This window comes from Physeter macrocephalus, chromosome 19, assembly GCF_002837175.3.
Source record: "Physeter macrocephalus isolate SW-GA chromosome 19, ASM283717v5, whole genome shotgun sequence".
In the NCBI taxonomy this organism is placed as follows: domain Eukaryota; kingdom Metazoa; phylum Chordata; class Mammalia; order Artiodactyla; family Physeteridae; genus Physeter; species Physeter macrocephalus.
Window position 1 is genome coordinate 63397710 of NC_041232.1, and position 22203 is coordinate 63419912.

At 38.6% G+C, this 22203-nt stretch overlaps 1 protein-coding gene across 2 annotated transcripts in view; it reads right to left on the minus strand.

Annotated features, from left to right (window-relative positions):
- Window positions 1–22203, minus strand: part of DYM (dymeclin) — a 382138-nt gene that overhangs the window by 313506 nt on the left and 46429 nt on the right. For both annotated transcript variants that reach the window (XM_024132334.2, XM_028480232.2), the window contains exons 3-5: window positions 11713–11765; window positions 4536–4629; window positions 2827–2960 (exon numbers count right to left, since the gene is read on the minus strand). In XM_024132334.2, coding sequence (XP_023988102.1) covers window positions 2827–2960; window positions 4536–4629; window positions 11713–11765 — 281 coding nt within the window. The remainder of the gene's footprint in view (window positions 1–2826; window positions 2961–4535; window positions 4630–11712; window positions 11766–22203) is intronic.

Consider the following 22203-nt stretch of genomic DNA (forward strand, 5'->3'; position numbering starts at 1 on the left):
AGGGAGGGCCGCATACCACAAAAAAAAAAAAAAAAAAAAAGAAATACACTCTTTAGTGCACTGATGGCCTTCCACAAAGTAAAGGAAATCTCCAAGGACCCCAGCACCATAACCAAAAAGAACCACCGCTACAAGCAAACAAACCGTGGCTTGAATCCAGAGTAAAACACTGAGCAATAAGCAAACTCTAAGGGTAGGGTGTCCCTGAGGATGAAGCCAGCTACTGGGAGACTAAGTCTTCAGACTTGCCACTGGGAAGCTGAACCTGAGAGCCACATTAAGCCAAGAACTGCGGAAGGAGACTGAAGTGGCCTATGGTGCAACCCCTGGATCCCTTTAGAAGCAAATGCAAATCTTACCCTTATTTGGGGCCTCAGGTTAAGATCAAACAAATAAAAGCTCACAGTGTGCACCATCAAAGACATAAGGAAACAAGCTACCATAAGTGTCTGCAGAAGCCAGCAACAGATTTAGGCCCCTAAGGACTTAAAAGATTGGCTTTATGCTTAAAAAATGTAAAATAAATATCAGTTATTATGTCACCAAAAATAGGACATAATACCAAGACAGAGGAAAGGAAAACTTGCATTGAAGGCAAAGGGAGAATGCAAACAATTTTGCAGTACTTCACAGTTTTGCCTAGGGCTGGCTTTGTCCCCTTGACTATTCTCGAAGGCATGGAAGAGTGGAAAGAGCTATGTTTGCATAATGATACAAATTCTCTCTCGCAAACAATCTACTACCACATCATACATAGCCTACAGGAACATGTTCAAAAATGAAATCCTCACAAATTTCAATTACAAACTGAGAGCGAACTAGGAGTCATACTACCCTCATAAAGATGGCTTCACTGAATATGGTAGCAATATCCATCTGATCATGGCAGTATTACAGTGAGTTAGGATAAACAAACAATTCAGTATTGTGAGGTTCCATTTTTTCCCATTTAACAGTATCTGTGCAATCATTTAATTTTATCACACTTTTACAAACTGTAAAAAGATGTTGACAGAAAATATAAAAAAGGACTTATACTAGTGATAAGAAGTAGAAATCTCAAACTAACAACCTAAGGCTAAGATGAAAATAATTACACATGCCCAAAACAGCAAGTCTTTAACCTTAAGGAGATGTTCACTGGACTTAAGCTGGTGGACAAACAGCAGCTCAGCTGCAAATAAAAAGAAAAAAAGAGCATGTATAAAATCCTGAATTGCCAACCGGATAAAGGAACAGGACAGTCTGTCAGCACACAAAAGCACCAATTACCAAACCTCACAGACAGCTCTTTCAGTGAGACAACCATCTTGATAAAGTGGCCATGGTTGAAGAGTGTCGTTTTTGTCCTGCCTCTACATGAGGCTACCTGGGATGTACAACAAAACCATGCTTCTCAAGCCTGGATGTGAGTGGGGAGTGCAGGTACAGAGCGGGTACTGTGGCAAGACGTTTGGCTCCCAAATAAGCACAGTGTATCTCTCAAGTGCGTCAATTTGCTCAACAGTAAGTAATGGAAAAAAATGATTTTATATTAAAATAAAAATGATATTGTGTTAAATAAAGCACAATATTTGCCTAATTTTTGTGACATAATGCAAAACAAAGTATTGGGTTTGCAGGTGCTGGTTGGACCATGCTCTCAGGCCCAATGGGGATAAACATTCACTCCATTCTTGCCGACAGAACTTCCTGGAAAGGAATGCAACTCAGTAAACAGAAGTATGTTTTGGCACTATTGGCACCACAAAAACAAAGCCTAGCATTAACAAAAGTAACACATACAAGATACAATCCTGATTAAAAGCTCTAACCATTTAAACATCAGTATATATTTAACAAATATAGAAGGCTGACTATAAAGTTAGTAAATTAAACATATTCAATGTACAAGGCTCTAGGTGGGCGAGAAAGCCTGATGAAGGCAGAGGTGTGTTTTGAAACATGAACCCAGGAAACTTAGAAGCAACAGTGCCTTTGCCTTGAGAAAGAGAGAAGCAAGCGTGAAGGGTAGGTGCAAAACCGCATTCCCCATATTTTAATTGTTAATAATCCCATTATGCCCTTTTATTTTCCAGGTTGTAACTTTTAATGCTAAGAAATGAAACACCAGCAGTTGATCTTGAAAACTATAGGCCCTCCTAACTACCGGGGGAAAAAAAAATTTCGGCAATATCAGGAGAAAATGGTAACCTTTTCCTGTATCTTCAGAAACAGACAATATACTTTGGCATCATAAAACTATACTTAAAAACGTTATTTCTGATCAAGGAGTCCCACAGATACTCAGACTCAGAGACTGTTATGTCCTATGAAAGTAACCTTTAACATTTATAAAATCTGTAATTCTGATTGGTTGTCTCCCTTAATAATGTGTTGGCCTAGTAATGGTATTTAAATTGACATTTGTTTCCTGAAAGGAATATTTGTGATTTTTATTTTTACTTCCCATATACATAGAAGTCAAAATAAAGAAAAGTCTCAATCTTACCAGCCCCCTTATTTAAAAAAAGAAAAAAATTATAAGCGTCTCGGTTCATTTAAATTAATATAGGGGAAGAAAGAGTGATGATGTCAGGTCACTTAAAAATGAAAATTGGGACTTCCTTGGCGGTCCACTGGTTAAGACTCCATGCTTCCACTGCCGGGTTCACGGGTTCGATCCCTGGTCAGGGAACTAAGATCCCACATGCCATGTGGCGTGGCCAAAAAAAAAAAAAATTATGAGGAAAAGTAGAATTTTCAAAATTATACTTCTAATTCTTCAAATTCTATCCTTATATGTTACACACGTTATCCCAGAACATCTTCAAAGGCAATACTTACTGTAACTGCCAGGAGATTTCTCTTCATAAGTAAAATGAAGTTGTAACTCTTCCTCTGGCATCTCACAAATGAACACTTTCAGCAAACAGCAAATAATAAACAAAGCATTGTGTGTCTGCCAAATGAAGATGTGGCTAGAAAGGAAAGAGCAAAATTACACAAGAATCAGTATTTAATCATGAGCACAATCACTTTATTTCTAGTCCACTGATTTCTCAATCATTTTACCCATTTTGTTTGTAATATTAGAACAATGTCCATACCTTTTTTTAATGGCTCATGATTTATGACACTGGACCAACGATATCTACTATAATTTACCTCATACTTCATTCTGCGTATTTTACATAGTGAGTCAACTTTAAAATTTTTTTCCTTTAGGCATGACTGCTCTTTATTCTTAACTTTATAGTTGCCCCATACACAGGCAATTCAAAGAAAAGAAAACTAAAAATAGAAAAAATAAAAACTACAGTAACATAAAGAGAATACATGCAAATACACAACCAAAAAAAAAGTTTTTTTTTTTTGGCTGCGTCCTGCAGCATGTGGGATCTTAATTCCCAGACCAGAGATTGAACCCATGCCCCCTGCAGTGGAAGCTCTTAACCACTGGACTGCCAGGGAAGTCCCCACAACCAAAATTTTAAAAGGGGCATCACCAGCTGCACAGTACAATACCTGCTATTTGTATTAATAATCATGGGCTCACAACAATTTTAATTGGATTCAATATAAATTATTTGGAAACAGGGCAATGAGCAATCTTTTAAGAGCCTACCCTTCAAAAATGGTTTCAAAAAATGCTCGAGTGGATAAAAGGTGAACCTGCCACTATATAAATATAAAACCATAATATCTAATCTGAACCTTCATTCACCTAATATGAAAGAAATAAAGGAGACAAATGTGGAATGAAATAATACACTAAGTCATTAGAGTAAGTCCCCTACATACAAACGAATTCCATTCTGACAGCATGTTCATAAGTCCAATTTGTTTGTAAGTCCAACCAAAGTTAGGCTAGGTACCCAACTAACAAACTCGGCTAAATAGTACTGTACTGTAATAGGTTTATAATACTTTTCACACGCCTCAATCCACTCTTAAAACTGTTTTCACTTTTGTTTCCATCGTTATCACTTGGCACTTCTTAGCAGTACCAGCTACATCACTGCTGCTTTTACGCTTGCTTCCAGACATCCTGGGCTTGAAATAAAGATACTGTACTATGGTACTCTATACAGTACTGTAAAGTACACAAAAGCACGACCACTTGTAGAGCATGCACACATGTGACAATGTACGCCAGACACGTGAACTAACTTACGTGACTGGACACGCGAACACACTTTAGCATCTTTGAAAGTTTCCAACTTAAAGGTTCGTATGTAGGGGACTTATTGTATTTAAATTAGATACAACCAGCAGAGGAAATGGGAGAAAATTACCTTTTTTTAATAATAATTACACAATTAATCCTCTTAAAGAATATATTTCTAAAGATCGTCTAAAACGCTGAAAGCAGATTCCAGAATTTATAATCTCACTACAATGACCTGGACAGAAAATTAAAACCTCTTTTACTTTTCGCCTTAATAATGAGAACAATTCCAAGACCATACCCTATTTCTACCAATAAATGAAAAATACTCATACTGTTAAATATAAATTAAATATAGAGAGTGTGATTTAATCATCCAGCTTACTTCTGACATTCTGCTGAAAGTTTTAATTCTTTGGTTCTAGACAGGAAGACCTTAATTAGTGCACCAAGGTTTCCTGTTCGAGGATTGTTTTCAACTGCAAGAGAAGAAAAGGTTTTTAAAAGTTAAAGTTAAGAGCTGAAATCAAAATGAGCATATCATAACATTTACAAAGCCCCATGTCAGATTGAAGTTGTTCAGGGATGAACCTTATTGTCAATTTCAAATCTAACTGCGGAAATCAGCAAAGAGAGAAATTGCTGCTTGGTCTTAATTCTAAACAACGAAAAATGATTTACAAATGGAAATAACAGAAACTGTAGGAGAAAACAGCCACCTCATCTCAGAATCCAAAACTGTAAAGAAAAGATATACATAGGAATAAGTACACCATTAGAGCCCACCTGCTTAGCACTCAGTAACTGTCCAATTAACCCAGGTCTATCTGCTGGGTATGTGTTCTTGTCACAGCTTGAGAGTAGATGCAAGTAACTGTATATAATCTTCTCATTGTGATAAAATGTATAGCACCCTGCTAATCCAAGTGTGGTTCATGGACTAGCAGCAACAGCATTACCTGGGAGATTGCTGGAAGTACAGAATCCCACGGCCACCCTACACTACTGAAGTTGACAGTGCTTCTCAACGTTTAATGTGCATTTAATCACTTGGCATTCTCATTAAAGTTTAAATTCTGATTCTGCATGTGTGAAGTGAGTCCTGAGATTCTGCAGCTGTGACTCCCAGGTGATGCCCATTGCTGCTGGGTGGAGAGCCCCACTGTGAGTAGCAAGGGGCAACCTGTGCTCTAAGTTAGGGCCGGTTTTATCCAGATTCCATAATTCAGAATAGACACGTGATTAGATATTGTTAGAGTTTCACTCTGAATCAAAAATTTCCTACTTTTAAGCTCTGGGTTTAGCTTAATGAAAGACTATCCTGAGATTTCAAGACAAACTTTTTTTTAAAAACCAGTTAATGTAGGGGACTTCCCTGGTGGTCCAGTGGTAAAGAATCCTCCTTCCAATGCAGGGGACATGGGTTCAACCCCTGGTCGGGGAACTAAGATCCCACATGCCGTGGGGCAACCATGCCCACGTGCCACAACTAGAGAGAGAAAACCCGCAGGCCACAACTAGAAAGAAGCCCGAGTGCCACCACAACTAGAGAGAAGCCCGCACACTGCAACGACAGATCCCGCATGCCTCAACAAAGGTCCCGTGTGCCACAACTAAGACACGACACAGCCAAAAAAAAAAACCAAACCAAACAAAAAAAACCAGTTAATGTGTGCAAGTGTGTCTCCGTGTGAATTAATATTTCATAGCTACTGTAAATCAAAACAAAATACTGAAACAAAATGCTGAGGCTGACAGGACTTCAACCATATTTCAGAATCCCAACTTCACAATCTTGTGTTCATTCAACAGCCCCTTCATTATTGAATGGCTTTACAAGTAATCATTTGAATTTTATGGTTAGCCATTAAAATAACAAACAAAAAACCCTGTGTTGTTAGAAAGAACAACCAAGACTACTAGACTGATGTAATTAAAGTTTTGTGTACCCTTTTCATTCATTCAGCATGTCTTCATGGAGCTACTTACATGTGCCCAGCACTGTGTGAGGTACTAAGAAGATACTTATAAACGGAACTCCCTGTCTTAATGTGGATGACATTCTAAGTTTCCATAGTACTCTTTTGGACAAGATGTAGATGGGGTAATAAATTTATAAAATTAAGTACACTTAATGATGTTTCAAAAACAATACTCAATGGTAGACTCAATATTTCAAAATACCTCAGTGGAATTTAACAGGATCAAACTTAATTGGCAAAAATCATATGCTACATTGAAGTTGAAGGCACTTCAGAACCAGAGTAGGAACAGGGGATATCTGACAGGAAGGCAGAAAAGCACGTGGAACTGGACTACAGAACGTGACTACGTTCAAAGCCCAGCTCCAGCACTGACTAGCTGTGTGACACCTGGCAACTTACTTAACCTCCCCATGCCTCAGTTTCTTCATCTGTAAAAATTCAAATAAAGATAATACTTCAGTAATGGAAAACTAACTCATTTAACTCTAGAGCTTGAACTTGCAGCAATCTGTTAACTGAACTGGCTTTGTGAAAAAGGAATTCTCCATCTCCACAGGAGTTCAAGCAAATTCCAGGTAATACTCAGACAAGGGTATTATAAAGAGGATTTCCACCTAGGGTGAGAGGTTGACCTTGCTTCCAGCCCCTGAAACAACCTTTCCCAGTATATCACTAAAATACCCATGATCTCCAAGATCCAATAACCAATATACCATAACTATAGAAGACAGAGACATGCTAACAATCCATAAGGGTGCAATCGACAAAATCTACATTGTGGGAAACTCTACTATCCACTTTCTTCAATAAGAAAATTGAGAGGGGAAAAAAGGCAAGACAAATTCAGGAGGAACCTAGCTCTGAAAAGAATGTAAAGACATATTAACCGATAATAATGTATGGACCTTATTTGGCTCCTGATTCAAACAAACTGAGACAATCAGAAATTTGAACAGTCAGTGGATGTTCTGCGATATTGTTTTTAAGTAGATAATGGTATTTTTTTTTCCATTAAAAAATTGTTATTATGAGATACATATCACAATATCTATGGATGAAATAATATAATGCCAGAGGTTTGTGTCAAGTTAATTATGTGAGGATATGCTTTTTGTTTTGTATACACTTTTTACTTGTGCACTTTTCTGTACATATCCATACGTCAATAAATAGGTGAGAGATACAGATGAAACAAGACTGGCCATGAATTGAAAATGATTGAAACTGGGAGATGAGCATATGGGAGGTCATTATATTATTCTGTCTGCCTCTGTATGAGTGGGAAATTTTTTAAAATAAAGAATTAAAAATAAAATACCCATGAAAAAATACAAAAAGATACAAGATCATGAAAAGGCTGAGTCAGGATAGGATAGTCCTTTTCCCCAAAAAACAGGAAACACATTAACTAACTACAAACTTTATAGAACGGAACTAAAATTTTATTTGGTAATCAATGGATCATTAGCAAGCCTAACTGCCTGAAAGTACTTTTGTCTACTCCAACCAGAAAACTTACGTTAATCGTCCCACCCAATACCTTGCTATACAGATTCAGAGGCAACAAGTGCCAGAAAACAACTGGTAAGAATTAAACAAGCCAAACACAGAGCAAACCTCACCTCCTCACATAAAACTAACCTGGCTCTCACAGCACTATCCTAGCAGGTAAGAACTAGGAAAAAGTGGGGGAAATGCACTTAAAATTCACTGTGAGATATTTAATAAGAAATCTGTTTGGACCCAGAGAACCTCATGTGCAGATTCATGGAAAAAAGTAATAAATATAAAAAGTCCAACAAAAATAATGGCCACAAACATCCCCAAATTGATGAAAAACATTAATCTACATATCCAAGAACATCAACAAACCCCAAGCAGAATAAAGAATAAATTTAAAAATTTTGTAAAGGCAAGGACAAAATCTTGACAGCAGTAACAAAAGAATGACTTATCAGAAGGCAACAGAATGATATAGTCAAAGGGATATGAGGAAATAAATGCCAACCAAGAATTTTGTATCCAGAAAAACTCTCCTTCAAAATGAAGGCGGGCTTCCCTGGTGGCGCAGTGGTTGCGCGTCCGCCTGCCGATGCAGGGGAACCGGGTTCGCGCCCCGGTTTGGGAGGATCCCACATGCCGCGGAGCGGCTGGGCCCGTGAGCCATGGCCGCTGAGCCTGCGCGTCCGGAGCCTGTGCTCCGCAACGGGAGAGGCCACAACAGTGTGAGGCCCGCGTACCCCAAAAAAAAAAAAAAAAAAAAAAAAAAATGAAGGCAACAGCAGGGCAGGGGCACAACTTTACAGTGGAGAAAATGGACAAAAACAACCCTGGCCACATAATCAAGGTCAACATCATCAGTGAAACTCATGTTAATACCATGTATCCCTGATATAATGTGTTGAGAACAGCATGTCACCTCTGTGATCTTCCACCTACAAACCCATAACCCCCACCTAGCCATGAGAATAACATCAAACAAACTGAGGGACATTCTGGAAATACTCTACCAGTATTCCTCAAAACTCTGAAAGTCATTAAAATTGAGGAAAATCTGAGACAAGAGGAGGTTAAGGAGACTTAATGACTAAACGTAATGTAGTATCCTGGAACAGAAAAAAGTCCAAGAGGACATTTGGGAAAACTAGTGAAATCTGAATAAAGGGTCAAGTTTAGTTAATAGTAATGTACCAATGTTGATTCCTTAGTGTGACAAATGTACCATATTAATGTAAGATGTTGACAACAGAGGAAACTGATGAGGGTTATATGGGAACTCTCTACATAGCTTTGCAACTTTTCTATAAATCTAAAGCTATTCTAAAATTAAAATTTTATTTAAAAAATCTCAATAGATGTGTTTACCAGAAAAAAGATTAGTAAACTGAAGACAGATTAATAAAAAAAAATATCCTACGGAAGGTCAGAGAGAAAGTAAAAAAGAAAGTAAAATACAAAAAAAAAAAAAAAAAAGAGAGAGAGAGAGCCTAACAAGCCTATGCAACACAATGAAAATGTTAACACAAATATAACAGAGACACTAGAAGGAGAGGAGAGACAGGACAGAAACAATGTATAAATTGATAATGGCTGAGAATTTTCCAAAACTGATGAAAGACATCAACCCACAAATTTAACAAGCTCTATAAACCTCAAGCAGGGAGGGAGGGAGGAAAGGGAAGAAAGGAGGGAGGAAGGAAAGAAGAAAGGAGGGAAGGAGAGAAAAAAGGAAGGAAGGAGAGAAGGAAGGAAAAATACTCCTCAGCATATTCTAAGATGTTGAAAACCAAAGGACAGAAATGAAAAGCATCTAGAAGAAAAAAACTCCATTGTTTTCAAAGGAACAACACTAACATTGACAGCTTTAATCTCAACAAAAATGAGAGTAACCAGAAAAATAACAGAATGGTATATTTAAAGTATGGAAAGAAAGTAATGCCAACCTAGAATTCTACACCCAGCAAATATATCCTCCAAAAGTGAAGGAAAAATGAAAACATTTTCAGACCAAAAAAAGAAAAAAAACGAGAGAGAGAATTGTTACATACCCACATAGCCCTTAAAATTGATATACATTTATATCTATTAACGAAGTTCCTGAATACTGCTAAGTGAAAACAACATAGAAATAATACCACTTACATAAAATTGTGCATATAAATCAATACACACAGAATACTGATAAAATTTTGATCTTATCAGAAAAGATTAGCAGTGATTTCCTGCACTGTTTTTTTTTTAAATTTATTTATTTATTTATTTGTGATTGCATTGGGTCTTCATCCCTACGTGAGGGCTTTCTCTAGTTGTGGCCAGCGGGGGCTACTCTTCATTGTGGTGTGAGGGCTTCTCACTGCGGTGGCCTCTCTTGTTGCGGAGCACGGGCTCTAGGTGTGCGGGTTTCAGTAGCTGTGGCATGCGGGCTCAGTTGCTCCGCGGCATGTGGGATCTTCCCAGACCAGGGAACGAACCTGTGTCCCCTGCATTGGCAGGTGGACTCCCAACCACTGCACCACCAGGGAAGTCCCTCCTGCACTGTTTAATATGGGAAGACTTTAACTATACCACTATATTGTTAGAATTTGGGGAATTAAATGTATATATATATATATTTTTGCTATTCTCCAAAGCAGTTTTAAATATAGAATGACACACTTAGATACATAATATCAAGTGAAAAACACAGATTAAAATAATTGAGTATGTGTATTTAATATGCATGTAAATGTATATCCAAAGAATAAATAACAGAAGGCAAAATATTACCAACAGCTATGTCAGGGTTGTGGAATATAAGCAATTACTGCCTTTTTTACATTTTAGTATGCTTTCCACATTGTATTAATAAGTAACTGTTACTCCCAATTTTAAAATGTTATTTTTGTAAAACCCCAAGGTCATATTAAAAACCATCATCATAACTGCATTAATATCAGTTACATAAAATTAACTTTCAGCAAACTGTCATATAGGTTTTTGAAAGTCAGCTCTATTTAGCACAAAATCCTCAAATCTATGGTTATAACTGCAGACAAAATTCAAGGCAACTATTCTAATACCACCTCTATCATTACCCACATAATTTGTTTTTAAAAGCAAAAATATTTCATCAAAGACTGTTTTTGGCAGAGTAACTTATATGGGAGTTAGCCACATAGCTTTTACGGAGCATATCCATAAGCTTGATTTAAAAACAAGATCGTCATCACTTATTAAGCTCCTGTCCACCAGTCGTTTCACAGATATGTTATCTCTAATTTTCAAAGCAACAATGAAATGTAAGTATAACCATTCATATTTTTTAAAGCATACATTTCTTTCCAATTGCTACCAATCTGAAAGTAAAGTATCTGAGAAATGAGGTCCAAAAAAAGGTAACATTTGTTGACATAAATAATGAATAAAGACAAGATGCTAGGCACTATACTGGATGTTTCATATGTTACCTGACTTCTTCCTCATGAGAATCCTGCAACTTAGATGAGGAAATTAAAGCTCAGCTAGTAAGTAACAGAGCTATAATTAAGAGCATGAAATAATTCCAAAGCCCTTGCACTTTACCATAACACCAAGTAGTTATTACTAATTTGAGAAGATTCCTAATATATTTTCCTATTAATGAGTGATAATTATTCTAGTTAACACAGCCAGCAACAGCATATATAGTACGTGCAGTTGGCAAAGCAAAGGATGAATGATCCATATTCTCTAGGAACTATACATGCAACTACAAAACAAAGAATATTTTGGGTTTTTCTCAGTATTTCAAAATTTGTAAAAAGAATAAGCTCTATGGCTTAGTGGAGTCCATTATCACTACTGCAAATAAACCAAGCATGTATCTCATTGCTGTTAACTGAATGAGAACCTCTAGAAGCATCAATGAGCACCAAGAATATAATTATTAGTACAATTATAATTATCATCATCAACAAAAATATATCACTTCATTAATTCAATTCACATTGCACCAGCAAAATCTGTAACAGAAATTTTGAAATAACTGTCTCCACACACATACATATATATACACATTACACACACACACACACACAAACATTCATTTTTCCTCCTTACCTAAAGACCTGCAGACTGAAATGGTTGCCTCCTCCAAGAGCTTCAACTCGGTACTGGAAAATGAGAGGAAAGGTAATTAATAACTATAACATTAACTATGTACATACTAACCAGTTAAAGGAATACATAAAAATAAAGACAAGAAAGACAATTTAGAAGGAAAATAAGGTGTACAGTGGTAAACAATAATATCAGCAAAATAAAGCTTCTATTCTCAATGTAATTAGAAAATTTACTATAATTCTCAACATGAGACTCCTAAAGAAAAGCACTTGGGGCGCCTTGCCTTTTAGGTATTGAGGCAGGGAGGAGAGGTGGGGCTGGAGGGACTTAGAAAAATTCGAGAACGGTATTCTCAAACACAGAGCACAAGGCAGGGGCCTCGTGTGCCCATTTCCAAGGAAGTACTCATCATAGGATTATAGTTATTTAGAAAAATGCCATTATTTTTCTATAATACTTTCAAATAGTTCAACAACAACAAAAAAGAAACAAAGCAAGAAAAGAGAAAAAACACAGACATAAGATTCAATAATTTATAAATATACAGAAAAACAGAAGCCAATGCAAACTGACATAGAGACAGGAGAGAAAGACATAAAACTCTTAGATTTAAAAACTGGGGAAGCTACAGGACAGTGGATACAGCAGTAATTTCTTACATATGACACCAAAAACACAGGCATCAAAAGAAAACATAAATAAATTGGACTTAACCAAAATTAAAAACTTTTGCACATCAAGGGATACTACCAAAAGAGTGAAAAGTCAACGCAACAGAATGGGAGAAAATGTTTTCAAATCACATACCTGATAAGGCACTAATATCCAGGATATATTTTTTAAAAACTCTGACTCAACAACAACAAAAAAACCCAAACAACCCAGTTTAAAAATCCGCAAAGGATTCAGATAGACATTTCTCCAAAGACATAAAAACGGCCAATAGGTATATGAAAAGATGTTCAACATCACTAGTCATTAGGGAAATGCGAATCAAAACCCCAGTGAATACTACTTCACACCATTAGGACGGTATTATTAAAAAAAAAAAAGAAGGGGAGGGGAGGGGAGGGGAGAGGAGGGGAGGGAAGAGAAAAGGAAAAAAAGTGTTGGAGGGGATGTAGAGAAACTGGGACCCTCGTGCATTGCTGACGGGTGTGTAAAATGGAGTAAGTGCTGTGAAGAACAGTATGGCAGCTTTTCAAAATATCAAAAATAGAATTATCATATGATCCAGCAATTCCACTTCTGGGTATACATATACCCCAAAGGACTGATATTTGTATATCCACATTCACGGCAGCATTACTCACAACAGCCAAAAGGTGGAAGCAACCAGTGTCCATCAATGGATGAATGATGGCACAAAATGTGGTACATACATACAATGGAATATTATTCAGCCTTAAAAAGGAAAAGTTCTGGGCTTCCCTGGTGGCGCAGTGGTTGAGAGTACGCCTGCCGATGCAGGAGAGACGGGTTCGTGCCCCGGTCCGGGAAGATCCCACATGCCGCGGAGCGGCTGGGCCCGTGAGCCGTGGCCGCTGAGCCTGCACATCCGGAGCCTGTGCTCCCCAACAGGAGAGGCCACAACGGTGAGAGGCCCACGTACCACAAAAAAAAAAAAGGAAAAGTTCTGACACACGCTACAACGTGGATGAACCTTGAAGACATTATGCTAAGTGAAATAAGCCAGTTGCAAAAAGACAAATACTGTTTGAGTCCACGTACATAAGGTTCTTAGAGTAGTCAAATCCATAGAGACAAAGTAGAATGGTGGTTGCTATTGGTGTGGTTGGGAACAGGGAGGTGGGGGGATGGGGGAGGGATAGCAAGTTAGTATGTGATGAGTATGGAGTTTCAGTTGGGGAAGATGAAAAAGTTCTGGAGATGGACGATGGAGATAGTTAAACAGCAATGCGACTGTAGGACTTCCCTGATGGCGCAGTGGTTAAGAATCCGCCTGCCAATGCAGGGGACACGGGTTCGAGCCCTGGTCCGGGAAGCCACGGAACAACTAAGCCCATGCCCCACAGCTACTGAAGCCTGCACGCCTAGAGCCCGTGCTCCGCAACAAGAGAAGCCACTGCAATGATAAGCCCGCGCACCGCAATGAAGAGTGGCCCCCGCTCACCGCAACTAGAGAAAAGCCCACGTGCAGCAGCGAAGACCCAACACAGCCAAAAATAAATAAATAAATTAATTAATTAATTTTTTTAAAAAAACAATGTGAATGTATTTACTTAATACTATAGAAGTAAACACTTAGAAATGGCTAAAATGATAAATCTTATGTTGTGTACGTTTTGCCACAATTTAGGAAAAAAAGTGCATTCCAATTCCAATTCAACTAGTTACTAGCTATATAATCTAGGGATCGTTTAACCTTCTCTTAGTTTTCTCATACATAAAACAGAGATGATAAAAACAGTACCTGTTTCAAAAGGTGTGGTTATTAAATTATGTAATATGTATACGGCACTTAGAACAGTGCCTGGCACAAAGTAAAACCTCAATAAATGAGCTACTACTGATTCCAAAATGCAGTGCTTTTTTCCCAGTTAATAAATTAAAATAATGCTTTACATTTGTGTAACCCTTTAAAAGTTTTTCAAAGCACTTTCAAATTTATTAGCACATGAGAACCTCTTCTAATGAGCAGGACAATTATAAACCCTATTTTAATAGATAAGCAAACTGAGGCTTCCGAGGAGTTTAAATAACATTCCAGGAATCAGCAGTCTAGGAAGAACAAGAACCAGCTTTACAGCCTGGTGACTGGTTTAAAAATTGTGTTCTTTTCTGCCAACACACATGGCACATAGCAAATCCTCCAAATGGGCAACTCTTTCAAGGGCTAGTTTAAAAACCCCTATCTCCCAGGGTTCTCTGCTGTTGCTGCTGAAGCATACTTTAAAAAAAAAACAATCCATAAGCACCAATGCTTTTGACAAGAAAATTTTAGAGAAACTATGAAAGAAAATGGATTACTTTGGCTATTTCTAGAACTATGCTGTCCAATATGGTAACCACTAGCTCCATGTAGCGGCTGACCACTTGAAAGGTGGCCAGTCCCAACTGAGATGAACTGTAATACAAAATACATACCAGATTTCAAAGATTTTTTTAAAAATAGAAAATACTTCATTATTAATCTTTATGTTCATGAAATTATAATATTTGGGATATACTGAGCTAAATAAAACATACTGTTAAAATTAATTTCACCTGTTTTATTTTACATTTTTAACGTGGCTACTAGAAAACTTCAAACACATTCCAATCTAACCTTTTATTTCTATTAGAGCTACTCTAGAACTTGTCTCCCAGCAATTGAAGACAGTATCATGTATAAGAAGTATTGTACACATACACAAAGCTAAAACTAATTACTTCAGGGAATATGCCATTACCTTAAGAATCTCAAATTATATTCATATTCAGAAAGATAAATATCTTTCCAAAGTAATCTTTAAGTTTCTCCTAAGATTGAAAAATTTTTAGCCAAAAGTACCTAGAAATGATTCTATAAGTCAACTGTTTACATGTCCCTGGTCTTTATCCCTGTATTAGATATTTTTGGAGAGTCTGCCCACCTCATATGATCGGTCTACTGTCCTCCCCCTCCCTTTCTTCTACCTTCCCACCTACTCCTCAGGGGTGAGCAGAGGCTGACAGGCTTGTTCAGCCTGACGCCCACTCCCTGGCCATAGCTGATGGATCAGAGATAGGCATCTAACAAAAGCTATGCCAGAGTCTTGGGGAATTTGGAATTGAGATGTAAAGGCAGGTTCTCCGTGTGGCTGGAACTGGCCTGCCGTGCTGAGGGTTACAGAAAGCCATCCTCTATCCACTGAGCAGCAGAGATAAACAAAAAGGACAGTCAGGATTCCTGCTGGCCTTGTAATTCTTGGGACCAGTTCTTCCTGAAGCCTAGCTGTGTTTCTCATCTGGGATTCTATGAGACAGCCCTTTCTCTTCATCACATAAGCCCTTCTTTCTGACATATGCTAAATCAAATTGATTTTTGTTAATAACCAAAAGACTTCTAATTAATAAATCACTGTGGTCAGATTTAATAATATACGTTAGTAGTTGGCAAGAAGTGAAGACTATGAATTACTCAGTTTATGGGTTACTCGGGCAAATAATAAAAGTAAAGACGTATAAAATGCAAAAGACTGTAAAGAGCTTTATGAGGCTAATAACTAGACCACATGCATAAAGTCTGTTTCACCGGTGCTTCTACTTTGAGTCAATAACCCTCTCTTAAAACCAGCTGGAACCAAGAGCTTCAATTATATACATGTGGCTATAACCTTCAAAAGCTTCGGAATTTGCTTGTTCAACAAACACTGCCTGGGTGCCCAGGACATGCTGGGCTCTGTGAAAGATGCTGCCTCTGCCTCCAGGCTACACAGAGGAATGAAGAATCAGACAGACTATTTGGTGCAGGGGAAGTATGCAGATCAAGCCCGTCCCTGTCCCAACCTACCCTATTAGCAGTCAAGGAAGGCATCCTGGAGGAAGTGACTGTCCTGAAGGAGGAAGAGAAGGCAGTTGGGCAGACAAAAAGGGACGGCTTTCCAGACACAAGGAATGCGTATGCAAAGGCATGGCAGTCACAGAGAACCTGGAAGGTTCTGGGAAGCAGAGGTTAATCAACACTGGAGAATGATCAACTACAAGCCTGGAAAAATATACTAGATGGCTGGAGTATGGAGTTCAGTTTCTCAACTCGTTCTCAACAGAAAGGTATTGGGTGTTCCCAAAACAAAAACAAAAAGAAGGTTCTGATTTCTTTTGAATACAATATTAGCCTGACAAATGAATTAATCCCAACACGTATTAGTGAGGTTGGTTTGGACACCATTCCCTCCAAGGAAACCACCTCTGATCACCAAAGACCAGGTAAGAAGCCTGCTTTCTGTCCCAACAGCACCCAATCATGAAACTGAGCACCTGGTAGCAAGACTGCCTAGTTATGTCTGTGGCCCCCCTAGATTGTGTGCTCCTTGCTCATCACAGCATTCTCAGCCTGGTACAAATCAGGCACTTAATAAAAATGCACTGAATCAATGAAAGCCTTTGTCAGATACTTCATTACCAGGGGGCAAAATTCCTTCCCCATCCCTCAAGAAACACTTCACACTCCCCAGATTTCAAGGCAACATCTGCTCCCAAGTTTAAATTTTTATTAAAATATTTTTAAAGACACTTATTTGTTTCTAGATGTAAAATAATATAACTTTTTGAAGCAGACTGGTTTCTTTGTCACTCAAGGATGAAGAGACAGGAAAAGCTGGGAACTATCCCACCTCTGTTGGAAAGCTCCGGCTTGCGGTTAGTCAGCCAGCACCTACCATTCTGTAATTAGGCCCCTCAAGCCTGCGTCCCCTACACATGGCCATGATCTGAAACAGCACCACAGCTACCACACTTCCTCAACAATCACCACTGCAGATCAGAAGCATCTTGAGTATCCAGATTGTAACCTCCGTGCTAACAGAAAAAAATGTCTCATTCATCCGTGCCTTCCCCCACCACGCCTGGTTCAGTGGCTCAGTCAGAAGAACACATGGCAATTACCTATTAAATGAAGGATTCATAAAGCTCTGTTTGTTGCAGTGTTATTTCTACAAAGGAAATCAGCCAGGCACATCCCTGCCAAAAGCAACACACTGATCGTTATAATAATAGAATTCCTTTCCTCCCATCCCTCCATCCTCCAATTTTCTAAACTTTTCAGAACATTTTAAGAATAATCTTTCCCATTTGCTTGATGTAGAGCTAAAATGAGGAGGTAAGCAACCAGGGTGGTTGGTAACTATTGCCGTGTGTTTATAGGCATCTATGCACAGTACTGTTTAGTTAAGCAAAGGAACTCAGATGTTCTGGTAGCAGGCAACTAACAAATCATCATTTGCAGTAAATACAAGTAAAACTGAAATGCAAAATATGCCAATGTTTCCAAGACAATTACTATTAGAAACCAAATGCTGTTTCTGAACGCAGATTTGGGGCACTGGAGGCATACAAAACGGGGGCAAAAAGGCAGCAAATATTCATACCAATACAGATTAAACAAATTAATCTCACACAGAGGTCTTCAAACTTCCTGTATACATAAACTCCACAACCAGGTCAATATGGAAAATGTCATTAATGAGAGATTAGGGATAAATACTTAAAACCAGTCATCTCTTAATCAAACATTTGCTAAAGGAACTAAACTCTAGATAAACAATCATATTGATCCAATGGCCTGGTGTGGCTCTGTCTGAAGCAATCCTTATATGTGACAGCAGACCAGGCTCCTCCTTCTCAGAGCTGCTATCAATCCAGCAACAACATAAACAGATGGATTCACAGAACAGGAATCTCAGTTTTGCGGGTGACACCCCGATGGACAATGAGACCTATGGGACTAGAGGGCTATGCCCAAGAAACTCTCACACACACAATGGAAAATCTGAAACTGGTCTAAGGGATTTTTCCACTTTTAAGAACCTTCATTGGGCTTCCCTGAAGATAATTAAGCAAGGAAGTGGTTATCAAGATTTTCACAACTATAGGGAAGTTCTTAAACATTACATGGTCATTTCTGGGCTATATCCTAAGTCTATTCCCTTCCTTATTTAGATTTCATGAGGAGACTCTCCCTCGGGAGAGAACAGCAACATCAACCTCTCACTCTCCACATGCTCCAGTGACAGTTTCCACAACAAAGTTCCCCAATGAATACCAATAATACAGCTGGATTACTTCTAAGTTATGTCTCAAATAATCAACGTCATCTCTGCCACCTCTGCTGAGTGCGCCAACATACATCATGACAAGGTTAAGTAACTGGGACGTGTAGTTAGCAGAGAAGACTTGCAAGGTAAAATAGAGCAAAAGAGAGAAGAACCTTAATGCCATCTAAAGGAATCTGGATTTTTATCCTACATAAAATAGGAAGCCAATAAGCACAGAATCAAAAATATACACTAACTGGACTTCCCTGGTGGCACAGTGGATAAGGATCCACCCGCCAATGCAGAGGACACGGGTTCGAGCCCTGGTCCGGGAAGATCCCACATGCCACAGAGCAACTAAGCCCGCGCACCACAATTACTGAGCCCGACTGCTGCAGCTACTGAAGCCCACGCGCCTAGAGCCTGTGCTCTGCAACAAGAGAAGCCACCGCAACGAGAAGCCTGTGCACTGCAACGAAGAGTAGCCCCCACTCACCAAACTGGAGAAAGTCCGCGCACAGCAACAAAGACCCAATGCAGCCAAAAATAAATTTAAAAAAAAAATCAAAAATATACACTAACTGGACTTCCCTGGTGGCACAGTGGATAAGGATCCACCCGCCAATGCAGAGGACACGGGTTCGAGCCCTGGTCCGGGAAGATCCCACATGCCACAGAGCAACTAAGCCCGTGCACCACAATTACTGAGCCCGACTGCTGCAGCTACTGAAGCCCACGCGCCTAGAGCCTGTGCTCTGCAACAAGAGAAGCCACCGCAACGAGAAGCCTGTGCACTGCAACGAAGAGTAGCCCCCACTCACCAAACTGGAGAAAGTCCGCGCACAGCAACAAAGACCCAATGCAGCCAAAAATAAATTTAAAAAAAAAATCAAAAATATACACTAACTGGACTTCCCTGGTGATGCAGTGGATAAGACTCCATGCTCCCAATGCAGAGGGCCTGGGTCTGATCCCTGGTTAGGGAACTAGATCCCACATGCATGCTGCAACTAAGGAGCCCTGGAGCCACAGCTAAGGAGCCAGCCTGCTGCAACTAAGGAGCCTGCCTGCCGCAACTAAGACCCAATGCAACCAAATGAATAAATATTTTTTAAAAAAACAACAACCCAGCTGGAATATTATAATATATATATAGACACACTAACAGAACTCTTCACAGAGCGAGGTGCCCCAGGTGTACAATGGTTAAATGTCTTCAATCATCTTCAAATTTTTAGCAAAAAACAAAGAGACAATGTGAACAGCAACAACAATAATAATGCCTCTAATAGTACATATAATAAAGCCTAACCAGATACAACCACCACTATAATTAACTACTGCTGCCAACTGTTGGGCCAGCAAACTTGGATAAACTACTAACTATTACTAAAGCAGAACACAGTCAAGTACATAATCTTTAAAAATTCTAGTTTAGGGACTTCCCTGGCAGTCCAGTGGTTAAGACTCTGCCCTCCCAATTCAGGGAGCACAGGTGTGATCCCTGGTGAGGGAACTAAGATGCCACATGGTGCATGGCGTGGTCAAAAAAAAAAAAAATTCTAGTTTAATTCCACTAAAATATACCAAATTGGAACACTAGTAAGAAACAGTAACAGAAATAATACAGATGATTCTGTTCCCACTAGATTCACGGACTGGTCACTGTCAATTCTTATACTCCAAGTGTACTACCCTCTTGATTTAACCATTATCATCAATTAACAAACTCATTCCTGAGTACCGCCTGCATGGATTTCCAACCATTCCCGTTACTGAAGACAACATATGCTCCCATATAATGGAAAGATTCCAAAGCCACATAATTAAATTCCAGCTTTCTCATTCCTATTGGTATGCCTAGCCAAGATACTTAATTTGAGCGGCTCAGTTTCCTCATATGTAAATGGATGTAAGGATGCCACCATCTGATAGGATAGTTGTAAGGACTACATAGCAACGTCTGCTCAATAAATGTGAGCTCCCGGGGCTTCCCTGGTGGCGCAGTGGTTGTGAGTCCGCCTGCCGATGCAGGGGACACGGGTTCGCGCCCCGGTCTGGGAGGATCCCACATGCCGCGGAGCGGCTGGGCCCGTGAGCCATGGCCGCTGAGCCTGCGCATCCGGAGCCTGTGCTCCGCAACGGGAAAACAGTGAGAGGCCCGCGTACCGCAAAAAAAAAAAAAAAAAAAAAAAAAAAATGTGAGCTCCCTAACCATTCAACAACAAAATGAAACAAATCCACAAGTGTTAAACTGTCAAACTTTGCATATATTTATTCCTTAATACATCTTATAAGTAATTTGCCAGTCTTCACCTTTCTTCCCCCCACGGGGCAGACGGGAAGTATAAGGCATAATTTAGTAATTTTTGAATAGTTTTACATTTTGAAATAGTATCAAAACAGCTGTGTCAGACAACTGTAGGTGATCTGCTTTGATTTTATTTCCATTAATATGTTACTACAGTAGAAGTATAACACTAGTGGATTACAAAGGAAATCAATATTCCTTATTCACCTAGCAAAACTTCTCAGTATTAAGTAACGTTTAATAACTGGCAGAAAAGAAACTTAAATCTAAGTAATTTTTCTTTTTAAAAAAAGAAAATAATTTTTATTTATTATTGTAAAAATGAACCATACTAAAACCACCAGGAGGAAACACTACACACCAATCAGAACTGTTAAAATAAAAAAGAGTGACAACATCAAATGCTGGCAAGGATGCAGAGAAACTGGTTATCACATACATTACTGGTGAGAATATAAAGTGATACAGCCACTCTGGAAAACAGTTTTGGCAGTTTTGTATAAAACTAAACATTTACCATATAACCCAGTCATTGAACTCTGGAGCATTTATCTCAAAGAAATAAAAACTTATATTCACACAAAAACCTGTACAAAAACCTGTACACAAATGTTCACAGCAGCTTTATTCATAACAGCCAAAAACTGGAAACAATCCAAATGTCCTTCAATAAGTCTTTAAACAGAAACAAACTATAGTATACACACAACACAGAATACTACTCAGCAAAAAAAAAAGGAACGAACTATGATACACAGAACAACCTGAATAGATCTCAAAGACACTATGCTGAATGAAAGAGCCAATCTCTAAATGTTACATATTGTATGATTCCACTTAAACAACCTTCTTGAAATAAAAAAATTATAGAGATGGAAAACTGATTACTGGCTGCCAGGGTTTAGAGATGGGGAAGGTAGAAAGAATGGGTGTGGCTATGAAGGGAAAGCACAAGGGAGCCTTGCTGGTATGAAACAGTTATGCATCTTGATTGTGGTGGTGGTTATACGTGATAAAACTGTACAGAGCTATACATGTACACACAAATGAGTGCATGTATAACTAACTGCTGAAATCTCAATAACTTTTGTGGCTTATACCAATGTCAATTTCCTGGTTTTGGTACTGAACTAGAGTTATGCAAGATGTTACCATTGGGGAAAAGAGGGAAGGATGCAAGGAACCTCCCCTGTACTACTTTGTGTGTGTGTGTGTGTGTGTGTGTGTGTGTGTGTGTGTGTGCGCGCAATGTCCTGTGAATCTATAATTATTTCAAAATAACAAGTTAAAAAAAGAAACATAAAAATAAAGGTATAAAAACTTACACAGAAGAATTATATAAATATACACATTTTAAAAATTAATATATATAACACAATTTTGCTTCAACGAGATTATGCTATATGAATGATTTTATAACTGGCTTTAACCACTTAATAT